The sequence below is a fragment of the Barbus barbus genome (genome assembly GCF_936440315.1).
Source record: "Barbus barbus genome assembly, chromosome: 30".
Classification (NCBI taxonomy): domain Eukaryota; kingdom Metazoa; phylum Chordata; class Actinopteri; order Cypriniformes; family Cyprinidae; genus Barbus; species Barbus barbus.
In genome coordinates this window covers 22,049,248-22,062,133 of record NC_136758.1, presented here as the reverse complement: position 1 = coordinate 22,062,133, position 12,886 = coordinate 22,049,248, and the positions used below count along the sequence as shown (strand labels likewise).

General features: G+C 37.1%; 1 protein-coding gene across 6 annotated transcripts in view; it reads left to right on the top strand.

Annotated features, from left to right (window-relative positions):
* LOC306850809 (forkhead box protein N3-like) overlaps nt 1-6,015 on the top strand; it is a 94,842-nt gene extending 88,827 nt beyond the window's left edge. For all 6 annotated transcript variants that reach the window (XM_079386700.1, XM_079386703.1, XM_079386701.1 and 3 more), the window contains exon 6: nt 1,627-6,015. In XM_079386700.1, the coding sequence (XP_079242826.1) occupies nt 1,627-2,095 (469 nt within the window). In that variant the 3' untranslated portion in view covers nt 2,096-6,015. The remainder of the gene's footprint in view (nt 1-1,626) is intronic.
* The last annotated feature ends 6,871 nt before the right edge of the window (nt 6,016-12,886 follow it).

The following is a 12,886-nucleotide window of genomic DNA, read 5'->3' as shown; positions in this document are numbered from 1 at the left end:
TATATATATTCCAATAAATGTTATTTGGTATTTTATATATTTAAAATTGTGTGTGTATATATATATATATATATATATATATATATATATATATATATATATATATATATATAGTTTAAAATATATAAAATACCAAATAACATTTATTGGAACACACCAATGAAAATGACTTATGAAGAAGATAATGTCCCGATGATGCTAAAATACATTTTCATATTTGTTCCTTTTGAATTTGTAGTGAAATATGACTCAGACATGTTTGTTTCCTCTAAGATTTATCATCTTGTGAGCATAAAACAAAAGCCTAGACCTGATAAATACCTTTGATTACCTCTGAGCATTCAGGAACAGTTCTCCTCTGTCCATTTGCTCACACACAGGGTCTGCTCAGGCTCTCAGTTGCTGTATGATGCACATATCGTGCAAGTGACAGGCTGCATACAGTCCAAAGAGTAAAACAGCCTTTTTGCCTCTTTAAAATGAGTGACACTGCATTTAGGCATTAATTATTGAAGCAGTTTCTTTAGCCTGCTGTGCTGTGGCTATAATTTTATGAGTCATAAATGCACATATGAGGCAGGAAGTGGAAAAGCTCTTAGGATTATTTTTCAAACCACAGAGGGAGTTTTAACATTTCTGCAAAGCGTGGCAGGATGTTCTTTGTCACTCAGAGCTGCTGCTATATAAACTGTGACCAGAAGCACAAAACAAGCATCACTTAAGACACTTCATTACTGTTTCTGAGGGTAAGAGGCATAAATAGAGCTCAACTGTCTTTATTTGCCATTTTTCATCATATTATTTTAGCCAAAAGTGGAGAGTTTTGTAATCCACCAATTAATTTGCTTTTTAATGATGTTGTTGGCCAACTGAAGAGGTGCTTCAAAGCTCAAGTGTGTTTCAGAGACAAATGTTTAATTGTTTTTAACATTCAAGGATGAGGTGCTTGAAAGCTGCAGTGCTTACTAGCACATAACACAAATTTAAGAAAAAAAGAGGTGGTTTTAAAAAAGAAATTAAGCAGCACAACTGTTTTTCATATTGATAATGATAAGACATGTTTCTTGAGCACCAAATTGGCATATTAAACTGATTTCTGAAGGATCATATGAGGCTGTAGATTGGACATTTTCATACATGCATTCAGATAGAAAGCAATTATTTTAAAATACAGTAATATTTCACAATATTACTGTTTTACTGTATTTTTGATTTAAATAAATGAAGCATTGGTGAGACTTTTTCAAAACCATTTTGAAAGGTAGTGTATGTATATATGATTGTTAATTTCTTTTTATTCTTTTGATTTTAGGTGAAATATTACCTAGGCATATTCTTGACAGGTTTTGTGTTTTAGATTTACTCACTTGACAAATGAGATTAATTTATTGATGTGTTCCAGAGGTTGTTGCCATCTGTGCAAAAAACTGCGAAACATCAGTACAGAGTGTCCATGTTACACATATTATTATAATTAATTGCTATAGTAGTATAATTACAAGCAGCTCCACAAAATAATTACACAGTAAGCGCATGTAGTTCATTTGTTTTACTCAGCACTTACACCGTACAACCCGTACAGCATGTGTACACTTGCACTAATGCATCTCTCGTCTGTGTTAATAGGTCAGTACTCGGATACAGAATAACCAGTGATGCCGAGCCAACCCGTAACTCTCCACTGGTCAACAGTGACCCCAAGGAGGACCACACCTACAGTTTTGCCAAATCTTCCAGCTCGGATGTCGAAGACGAGGCCCACTGCGATGGAAGCGAGGTGAGCTTCCACGCCAATGAGGTTAGCAGCGATGCCGAGGAGGACGACAAGAGCAAAATCAAGAAGGAGCCCAAGGAGTGGTCCGTGGATGCCCTTGCTCTGGCCCAGCACAAGAAACGGCAACATTTGACAAAAGTCAAACAGAGAGTGGCCAGTGACACTCTTCCTCTAAAAAAGAGGCGCACGGAGAAGCCTCCGGAAAGTGACGACGAGGAGATGAAGGAGGCAGCCGGATCCTTGCTTCATTTGGCAGGAGTCAGGGCCTGTTTGAACAATATCACCAACCGGACGGCAAAGGGACAGAAAGAGCAAAAATAATGAACTGACTGTATTATAAAGAGAAAAAAAAACATCACTTTGAATAGAATTTACTATTTTTTTTCCAGGACATCAGGTGAATTCTACTGATTTGTGGCAATATCAACAATCACTTTGTTTTCCTATCTTTATAGGCAACATTTTACTGAGGGTTCCTTTTTTTAGTTCACTTTTAGTTCATTTTAATGTGATTTCTTTTTTTAATCTACGGAGATTGAAGCCATAGCCTTCCCTTTTTTAAGATATTCAGTAAAGCATTTCATTCGACTGAGAGAAAAAAGTGATAGTAAAAATTGCCCTGCCCCATTGTCATAGTTAAAGAGACAGTTCACGCCAAAATGAAAATGCTGTCGTCATTTACTTACCTCATTTCATTTCAAAGACTTTCGTAAGAATTTCGTTCATCTTTGGAACACAGTTTATTTACACAAATGAAATTCAATGAAATTCAAGTCTATTCAACCAAAACTCTGACACTTTAAAATGTTCATAAAGAGATAAAAAAAAAAAAATCCACATAAACTAAGCAATGTAATCCAAATCTTCTGAGCAGATGAACAGATTCAATTTGGGCTTATATTCACATACAAACATTAAGCGAACAATGTTTATAACATTCTGATTTGCTCATAGAAGCTCAAGCATGCTTGCTTGACGCGCAACTTTACTTCTTAAAGGGGTCATATGATGCGATTTCATGTTTTCCTTTGTCTTTGAAGTGTTACAAGCTGTTTGTGCATATATAAGATCTGTAAAGTCTCAAACATGCCCCCACATATCTACGTCACGGTGTGGGAAGATTTGCATAACACTGCCCAAACGTATACGCAATGAAACAAGACGTAACTTCTGTTCTCGCTGTAGTATTGTTGTTGCCGCCGCCATGTCATGGAGATGCTGTGTTTCATTGTGATAGCAAAAGTACTTTGTTTGGCCTTCCAAATGAGTACACAACTAAAAATCAGTGGTTAAGTTATATTTACAACACTGTTCCAGAATGCAATGCAAATATTCGAGTGTGTACAGCGCATTTTACGGAGGACTGTTTCCTGATCCTGGGAGAGGGTAGCCTACAATGTGAACACTATGAATCACAACATGATAAGGGTCACAACACGTCACACGCTTGAGGTATTCGGCCAATCACAATGCACTGGATAGCTAGCCAATCAGAGCACACCTCACTTTTCAGAACGATGAGCTTTGTAAAAATTGACAACAATAATGTACAGTATGTTGAAAATGTGTTTTTTGAACCTCGAACCGCGTAAGCACATTGCATTGCACCAAATACACAAAATAATGTTCTTTTTAGCAACATTATATGACCCCTTTAATTGTGTTTCTTCAGAAGACTTGGATTAAACCACTTGATTTTTTTTTTCTCTTTTATGAAAGTTTTGAAACGTGATAGTTTTGGCTGAAAAGACTTTCAATGGGACAGAAGTCACTCATACTTCATTAAAAATATCTTCATTTGTGTTCCAAAGATGAGTCTTTGGGTTTGGAATGACATAAGGGTGAATAAATGATGACAGAATTGTAATTTTGGGGAGAACTAATCCTTTAAAAACATGACGACAAATTGTGTTCTGCAGTCATAGTTCTCGAGTTAGTGATAAGTATGGGTTATACTAATCTCTGCTGTAATATAAGATGTTTTAGAAGCACAGGGCAGTGCCAAAGACAATCCTCAAGCAGTTTCTGTGATGTCACTTCCCCTTGATGCTCTGGGCGTTAAAGCATCGTGTGGAAAACACTCATTCTGTAGTTGTCGTTTGGCTCGTACGAATCATAGTTCACTGGGATGAGAGTTAAGCCATAAGCTTTTGTCAAAGTGTTTTTGGAGTCAAAAGTCTCTTAAAACTGCCCACGTTTTTCCTAAGCAATGAAATTGAGGGATATTTTCCATCTAAAACGATAGTGGATGGTGATACTCTTTCTTTGGCACAATGAAAATGAAAACTCGGAGCTAAAGCTACAATACCTGCCAATTGTATTTTAATAGCAGAAAATAATGACTGTGGAGTTGTTTTGTGTTTGTTCATTTGTTTACGTTTTTTTTTTCTTCAAATTTTTTATTTGAAACCCTCGTGATGTAATAAGCAATTTCATCCAGTCAGGATAAACACTGTATAAAAGTAACACTAGACCATTTTCCTTTCTTAATTTAAGCAATGTAGCCAGCAGGATTTTCCAAATCGTGTTGCATGGGTTCTGTAAAGAAAAAGAAGACCGTTTTTTTAAAAATCAAAGTTCATGTAAGGTAAATAATGTATTTAGCATGGAGCATGAATTATTTTCATATAAATATAGATCCTAGAGAACTAAGGCACCGCCTCTAATTTCTATGCCAATAGGCCTAGTCTCTTTCATTGTTTTTGTCAGATTTAATTTCCATTTGTCGTCCTCATCACCTTTGTGTTGAAGCAGGCATCTTAACATTACCTTCTTCAGGGACAAACACTGACTGTTGGGAAACTCTCTCTGCAATACGAGGGCTCGGGCCGTCTCGGTCCATGCTAGCGGCCGTCCCGAATACACATGAATACCTGCTACGTTAATGTCCGTCTCGTCAAGGAGAAGTTCGTAGTGAGTGTCAGTCCCCTTCCGGCTTCATGCCTGCTTTACTTCCATACGTAATCCGGATGTGCATGTCTGTGATTTATTCAGGGTCTTCCATTTTGTTCCACAAGACTTTGGATCTGCAGTTTTTGTTGTTTTTTTTGTTCATTTTATTCCTGTATTTACATGTAGCACTGTTCAGGAGTCATCAGTATTGATTCAGTTGTTCTCGGTACAGTCAGGCAGTCAGACGGTTATTTACACCTCCACACATATATATTTAAGCACTTATAGACAATAAAAACAAGTGATACCAGAGCTCAGTGCAAACGCTAGTGTATATATTTTCACGACCTCACCGAATTGCACTTTTATTGTTTTAACGTATAGTAAAGAACTTAAGTATTCAGTGCCAAAGCCTGTAATGACTCTATACACTGCAAAACGGACGATGCATACTTGATATGTCAGTCACAAACATGTCAATAAGTTGTAGCATTTCTGTCAAGTACTCATGTATAAGATATTCTCCATCATATTTGTTAATATCGCACTGCATTGCTGTGTTTCATGAATCCACACTGCCTTCCCCGTTCATTTGACGATGATGATAATGGTTCGACCCGATGTTTTGTAGCGTGTTAAATGTTATATCTGACCCATGAGTGTTAATGTGATGTCTCCAGTTGGCATGCCTTTCCCCTAACCGAGCTAGACATTTCTTGACGCAAAATAACCCTGATTATAACCTTGTCTGCTGGTCTATATACACACCTGTCATATCACATTTCCGTTCAATATGCTTCAAACTGGGAAACCGGTAGCAGAGAGAGCTATGAGTCCTTTATACACTGCCTTCTTTCAAAGACAACACTCACTACGGACCTTTTCCTTTCTAGTTCTTTCAGAGGAACCTGAAACATGTTAAAAAGCATCAAGAAGAGCCAGCCAAAAAAATGTTAATAGGAGGCGAAGTCTTTCTTTTTCTTCCCATTGTGTCTTTTTGTTTTTGTTGAAAGGTTCCTGTTAACTGCCATTCTGTTATGTGTTTGAGTTGTTTAAGATGAAAGTAATGGAGTCCATTTGGTTTGTGATGAAATATTCGGTCTGATGGCATGTGCACCCTGCTAATGTCAATATAGAGGCGTAATTGCACTCTGTATTTCCTTTGACTTGTAATCATATTGCCAAAGACAACAATTTTATCGATTAATGTAAATACCACTTTGTCCATTACTACGACAAATTCTATTTGTTTTTGTTTCATTTGATTTTTTTTTTCTCTCCAACCCTACCTTCAAGTTTCTGTGATGTATTGTCTTCCAGTTGCAATAAAAAAAAAGTTGCAAAGGTGATTCTGGACTAGCATGATGGTTTTGTGCAGCTCTAAATCCATTGTTGATATTATTTCTAAAAAGAATCATATAATACTCAACATGTTTAACAGGAAGGGATATTGGAAAAATAGCCTAAACCAGAGTTAACGACATTGTGTATTGGATTCAGATTATTTTTTTTAGTTTACCAATTTATGACATTTCTAATTGTTGTTGCTTCACCATAAGTATGCAATGAGGACTAAGAATCAAAAACATATATATGTAATTAATATTGTAGGAATAAACATAACCATTCAAAAGTTTAGAATCAGTAAAATATTTGAATGTTTTTCAAAAGCATGCTCACCAAGGCTGCATTTTTGGACCAAAAATACAGTAAAAAAAAAAACAAAAAAAAAAAGTAGTATTGTGAAATATTATTACACTCTAAAAAATGCTGGGTAAAATATGGATGAACCCATACTGCCCAGAAGGTTAGGTTTTGGTTGAAAACAACCCAGCATGTGTTCCGTCCAATATTTACCCAGCACTGGGTTGAATGTAACCCTGCATTTTTCAGAGTGTACATTTAAAATAACATATTTTAATATAATTTAGAATGTAATTCATTCTTGTGAAGGCAATGCTGAATTTCCAGCAGACATTACTCCAGTCTTCAGTGGCACATGATCAGTGATTCACATAAATCATTCTAATATGCTGATTTGGTGAAACAGTTGATTCCTAGTATTGATAAAAAACAGTTGTGCATGCTTGGAGAATTTTATTTTATTTTACTTAATGACCTTAAATCTCACTGTTGGAAAATGTCATCAAAACAACAGGGGAAAAAATCCTCTCAATAACTTTTGTAAGCCTTTACAAACCCTAAATTCTCTTTAATATGTAGTGTTTCTCTCTTCTTTTGTCATTTTATTGTACTGATCCATTACAGAATGTCACATGACTAAACTCCAGCAGTAACAGTATCTGGAACATCACACAATTTCTATATTGATCCTGATTGTTCCTCTGCAACCCACCTCCCAACTTCACACACTGCACATTTACAGACAAAAGACTTGAATGAAAAAATACTATGATTACAAAGCACAAGCCGTATGCAAAAACCGTATGCAGTCCGTATGCAAAACTGACCATATTTTATGGTCTTCATAAAAACAACAAACATTAAACCGTGTTTGGTGACATCTGCTATCCCTATCAGAGTGAACTTTGTTTACACATCATTTATAAGCTCTGATGCAGTCTGTGGCCTATTCTTAATCAAAGAGTGAGCGTTTGGAAATCACAACTGCCTCCCTGCACCCTGTCACCACACCCATGCTCGCCTGTGTTGCTATGCAACTGCAGGAAAAGATGTACAAGAAGCTTTTTGCCAGACACAGACATACAGAGTTCATCTATTTTGCAAGGGTTACGCACAGGTTACTGGAGCTGAGGTAACACGCGCGCTTCACTTTACACCGACATGGTCCGGGGAAAATTCTATTCAAAACTAAACTAAACACCAAACAAATGTCATTATTCAATTTGGGCTGTCTGTGCGTGTTTGTGTGGAGTTTGGCATACCCGTGACCTCTGCAAACATCACGCTGGCAGTCAAATGGCTGTTTCGTTTACTCAGTAAATCTATCTTAGCGTTCCTCTGAAATCTCCCACGAGAGTCTGCGCGCAGCCCCAAAACACACTTCCAAAAGACATATTGCATGTGTTTGTTGCCAAGGAAACAAAGTGAGGTGGCTCGCATTCCAGCACATCCAGATGTTTTATTTTTTCTCTCTCTCTCTCTCTCTCTATCGGCAGAACGTAACATGAAAAACTGCACTGGGGTTTATCGCATTGTTGCGTCTGGGGGAGCGGCTGCCCCCTTCATCACCTAAAAAGTTGTCATCTCAGGAGGTTTGTTTGGGTTTGGAGGACCGACAACCAGATCTAACACTTCCCACCTGCATCTATACTCATTTGCCAAGGTAGCAGGAAACCGAGGCGCTCATTGGCAGCTCGAATCAATAAGTGTGCTCTTTGATGGAATGCGCCGCGAGATGATAACCATTCAAATCTGCCACGGAGTGCCTTCAATTTGTCGGTCCTTGTAAGTCAGCCACAAATACGAGAGTATTACAGCAAATCTGTGGCATTAAGGGAAGAATGTTTGAATACATTTGCAAGTCCATACATCTTGCCTTAATCTGCCTGATTTGCATGAGGGCACAGTCGAGGGATTTGAGGAGAAATTGGAATCTCTCATACGACGGCTGGCGAAACGTGCCAGGACTTCATCAGCGAGGGCATGTGTTTCAGGTCTACACGGTCTCTCTGCGAAATCACCAGGGTTTGAGCGGTTAGACATGCTGCTGCCTCTTTCATTGATGTATAATGAGAGTAAAAAACCCTGCTTACGTTACCTGAGGTGATCCATAAATGTCATGAAGTATTGTATGATCACTGAACTAGATTTAGCCTACAGCGCTTCACTTTGCAGCAAAAGATTTAGTTTTAATAAAAAAAATTGTACATTCAAGTTGGGTTCAGGTGCAGACACGAACAGAAATGGTCTACACACTGATGTTAATATTCCAGATTTTATTCATGTTATGTTTAATCTCAGGTACGGTGGCCCAGTGCACAACACGACGAAATTGCCACAACACAGTGTTATGGACTAATTTTGCTGTGTGTCGCGGCTTGTTTCCGTTGTTTCCGTTGTTCCATTGTTGTGCCTTATTTCCATTGTGTTGTGCTAAATTCATTGTGTTGCAGCTTTGTTTCCGTTGTGTTGTGCTAATTTCGTTGTGTTTTGTATATGTTTTCATTGTGTTGTGCACTACTAGGCCACTTGTTTCTGTTGTGTTGTGACTTGTTTCCGTTGTGTTGTGCTAATTTTGTTGTGTTGTAGCTTGTTACTGTTGTGTTATGGCTTGTTTCCATTGTGTTTAGGTTTGTTTCCGTTGTGTTGTGCTAATTTCATTGTGTTTTGTATTTGTTTTCGTTGTGTTGTGCACTACTAGGCCACTTGTGTTGTGCTAATTTCATTGTGTTTTGTATTTGTTTTCGTTGTGTTGTGCACTACTAGGCCACTTGTGTTGTGCTAATTTCATTGTGTTTTGTATTTGTTTTCGTTGTGTTGTGCACTACTAGGCCACTTTCTGTTGTGTTGTGCTAATTTTGTTGTGTTGTAGCTTGTTAGTTGTGTTATGGCTTGTTTCCATTGTGTTGTGCTAATTTTGGTGTTTGGGGCTTGTTTCCGTTGTGTTGTGCTAATTTTGTTGAGTTTTGCACTTGTTTTCTTTGTGTTGTGCACTACTAGGATACTTTAAGGTGTGAAAAAAAAATCAATTTACCTGAGAAAAAAATGTGATAAAGATAATAGATAAAAAAGCTAAACTTAATTTATAAATTGTTTATTTGTCTTACTCCATTTTTTTAGCATGTTTGATAAAAAAAAAATAGATTTGTTATCTGAAAACATTTGAAATATCTTATGCTTCTCAAATAAATTGATCAAAATTGATCTCAACTAAAATACTGATTAAGAAAATGAACAGGTGTATAATTCAATGGCTAAAGATTGTTAAAGACATGTACAACTCATTATGCAAATAAATGTACGAAAGATCATTACAGTGTTACAATGATACATTGCAAGACATCATTAGCGTTGGATGCTGAATGTTCTATCAATGTCCAAATTTTAAAATGGGTCAAAATTCTTTACAAATATTAAGTTTACAAAAATGATAACAATAATCAAAAGTACGACTATGGAAATGATTCCATTGCTTACACCAAGCCTGCCTTAACGTGTACGCAAGGCCTCACTGGGGTCAAGCAACAATTGTAAAGGACAGAACAAGTCACACAATGTGCTTTGGGCTTAAGAGATGAACTAGGTGAAGTTGTGTGAATCATAAAGTAAAGAGAGAGAGAAAAGAGGGAGCAGGTAATGAATCTGACATTTTCCACAGAGGCTGTGCTGACGAAGCAGATGGAAATGCCAGCTTGAATGGTTCCCACTTCTCTGTTTTGCTCTCTGCACCATGCTTTCCATGAATTTTACACCTTTGGACACCGAGTTTGTGAGAGTTTCAAATCAGGACTGATCTCTCTCTTCCCCTCTGTCTTTCTCTCTCTCTGTCACTCTCTTGAGAATACCTTTCACTTTTATACACACCCACACACGCACACTTTTCTTTCAGTTACAAATGAGCCTGCGGTAAAATTAATGTTCTGTAACCATCAGGCTAACTGCAGGTACCCCGTTTCTGCACCGACGGCAGCTAATGCCCTTGATCTTTCATTAGGAGTCCACCTAAAGAACCTCAGGGAAAGCTGAAGCCAGTGGAGCGAGGGAGAGGAGGAGAGAAAGCCCTTCCATCAGCAACCAAGTCTGTCCATCCGGCCTTCATCACAGAAAAGACTTCAACTACTTTGTAATTCTCCACTAACTTTTTGCACTTTTCTCCTGCACTACAGTACAATGAAGCAATTCTACACCCTCGCATCTGCCATTGTTTGGCCCAAAAGGTGCCCCCGTCCCATACTTATGCTTTCATAATTTCCCATTTGTCTGCTTAAGACTAAAAATCTATTTATTTCACCATGAAGAAACAGCCCGAAATTACATCAGGTTTCAGACCCAAATCTGTCTTAATATCGAGTCTCCAATTCCAGTGTAGTTTGTTGTGTATTGAGTAACTTGCTTTGACAGGAAATTAACCACATTGAAAGGGGCATTTTCAAATTTGAGGTGAAGTCCAAGGCGCATGGACCACTGGATAAGCACTTGGAGCTATCGATCATTTTCCACCCGGTGTAGCAATCAAACCCGCCTATTAGTCAGCTTTGTACGGCACAGCCACCTGCAGACAGAAGAGACCTCATTGATTCGCTATGAGTTCATTGAGAACTTATTTAGAGAATTAATGTGTCTTGGCGAAGGGCTGCAGCTTCTCTAATCGAGACTGCCATTATAAAATTAGGCTGTCCGACGGATTCATTTGGATCCAGATGCACAGCTACTCCTGCAATCTCATTTAACTGGACAGCTTTATTTCTCCCTGGAGAACTGATGTATTCATCAGATTTTAAAGGCCTGTGTGGACTGACGTGGATCAGAAACAAGTATGAGATTTATTAGATCAACATTTGAATTAAACTTCACGAGGAACGTGGCATAAAATCTCTCTGATATGTTCTGCCAGCTTGGGATTCGGTTATTGACTTTGTTTGCGGGACACATTCTGGCATGCAGATGTAAATATGAAGGGAAGGCCATGGTGCGTCCCTGATCCACACAAATTGGATGTAATGTCATATGAGATTTACAGCTTGGTGCCTCCTATAATACTGAAACTGTATCAGCGCCTTGGCTAGTCTATGAGGTCCTCATCATTCCTCTATGACAAGAGAAAAGCAAGATTGAACTCAGTGTCTCTGTGCGATAGAGAGAGAGAGACAGAAGAAAAGAGTAATGCGCCGAAGCCCTGGGCATTTTAATTGTGAAGAAAGTAGGTTAACCAGAGGGGATAAATTACTAGCATGTGGAATGGATGGGAAACTAGGGAGCATGTGAATGGTCCTTCCTCTCACCTTGACTCCTAATAAGACACACGTGCCAGAGAGCAGACCGATTATTCTGGGTCCGCTCTTACAGCATGCCTCATCCAAATGCCATTAGCATAAAAAATAAAGCACTTTATATAGAAAGTGTTTTTGAACCATTTGAAAAACAAACAAACAAAAAAAAACATTCTTTAGTATTTTCTTCCACTTGGAAAGTCTGAAATTATAAGATATTTGATATATACACACATTATGCTATTATGCTATAATGCTATACTTCAAATTACAAAAATTTTGTCTTTAAAATAATGATACATTTAATATATTTGTTATATTTTTATTATAATATATATATATATATATATATATATATATATATATATTTATTTATTATATTACAACGTATTTATATTTAATAAAATAATTTATATTAATTTATATTTATAAAATCAACCTTGAAAACAGCTGTGCTACTTTTTACATTTTTAATGGAAACCGTAATACATTTTTGTTCAGGATTCTCTGTTGAATAGAATGTAATAATAATAATAATATTAATAATAAATAAATACATATTTTTTTATTCATTTAAAAAAATCTTTTGCAACATTGTGTTTACTGTAAATTTTGATCAGTTGAATGTATACTTGCTGAAAAAATGTAGTAATTAAAAAACAAACAAAGAAAACTAACTGACACTAAACGTTTTAACTATTGCCATTATAAACTATTAAATAGTTATTTTATATTTATTTATAACTTTATAGCTAAATAATAGTCTATATATATTTTATAGGCTATACTATTATTTTATACTCATTTTCAATATTAGGTATTTATTTGCATTTATATTATTTCTCCTAAGTTTATAAAAAATGAAATAATGTTAAAACTAAATAAACCTGAAAACACAAATAAAGCTAAACTATAAAAGAAAGCACCTCTGAGCATGTTTATATGTCGAGCTGTATACTTTGAACTTTGAAAGCAAACTTCTTTGTTAATACCTTTGACTGGAGGGGTCTCAGATGCATGAGGTGGTGACAGTGCAGCAGGGGGGCAGATGCCCGTCGTCCCTGGCAACAGTGAGAAACAGCACAGCGTCACTGGTACTTATGCAACGCGCTGCTAACACACAGACAGCCGAGCGCGTGAGAGACTGAGCGAGCGCTTTCATTAAGGACTCCGAGAGCTCAGCAGGGTCTCTGCCATTCACGTACAGAGCGCCAGAAATCACCCCGCTGCTAATGCTAAAAATAAAGCTTTCCTTTCACTGAAGGATGTGCTGACTTGAAAGTTGTTTTGTGTTGACTTTTTTCAC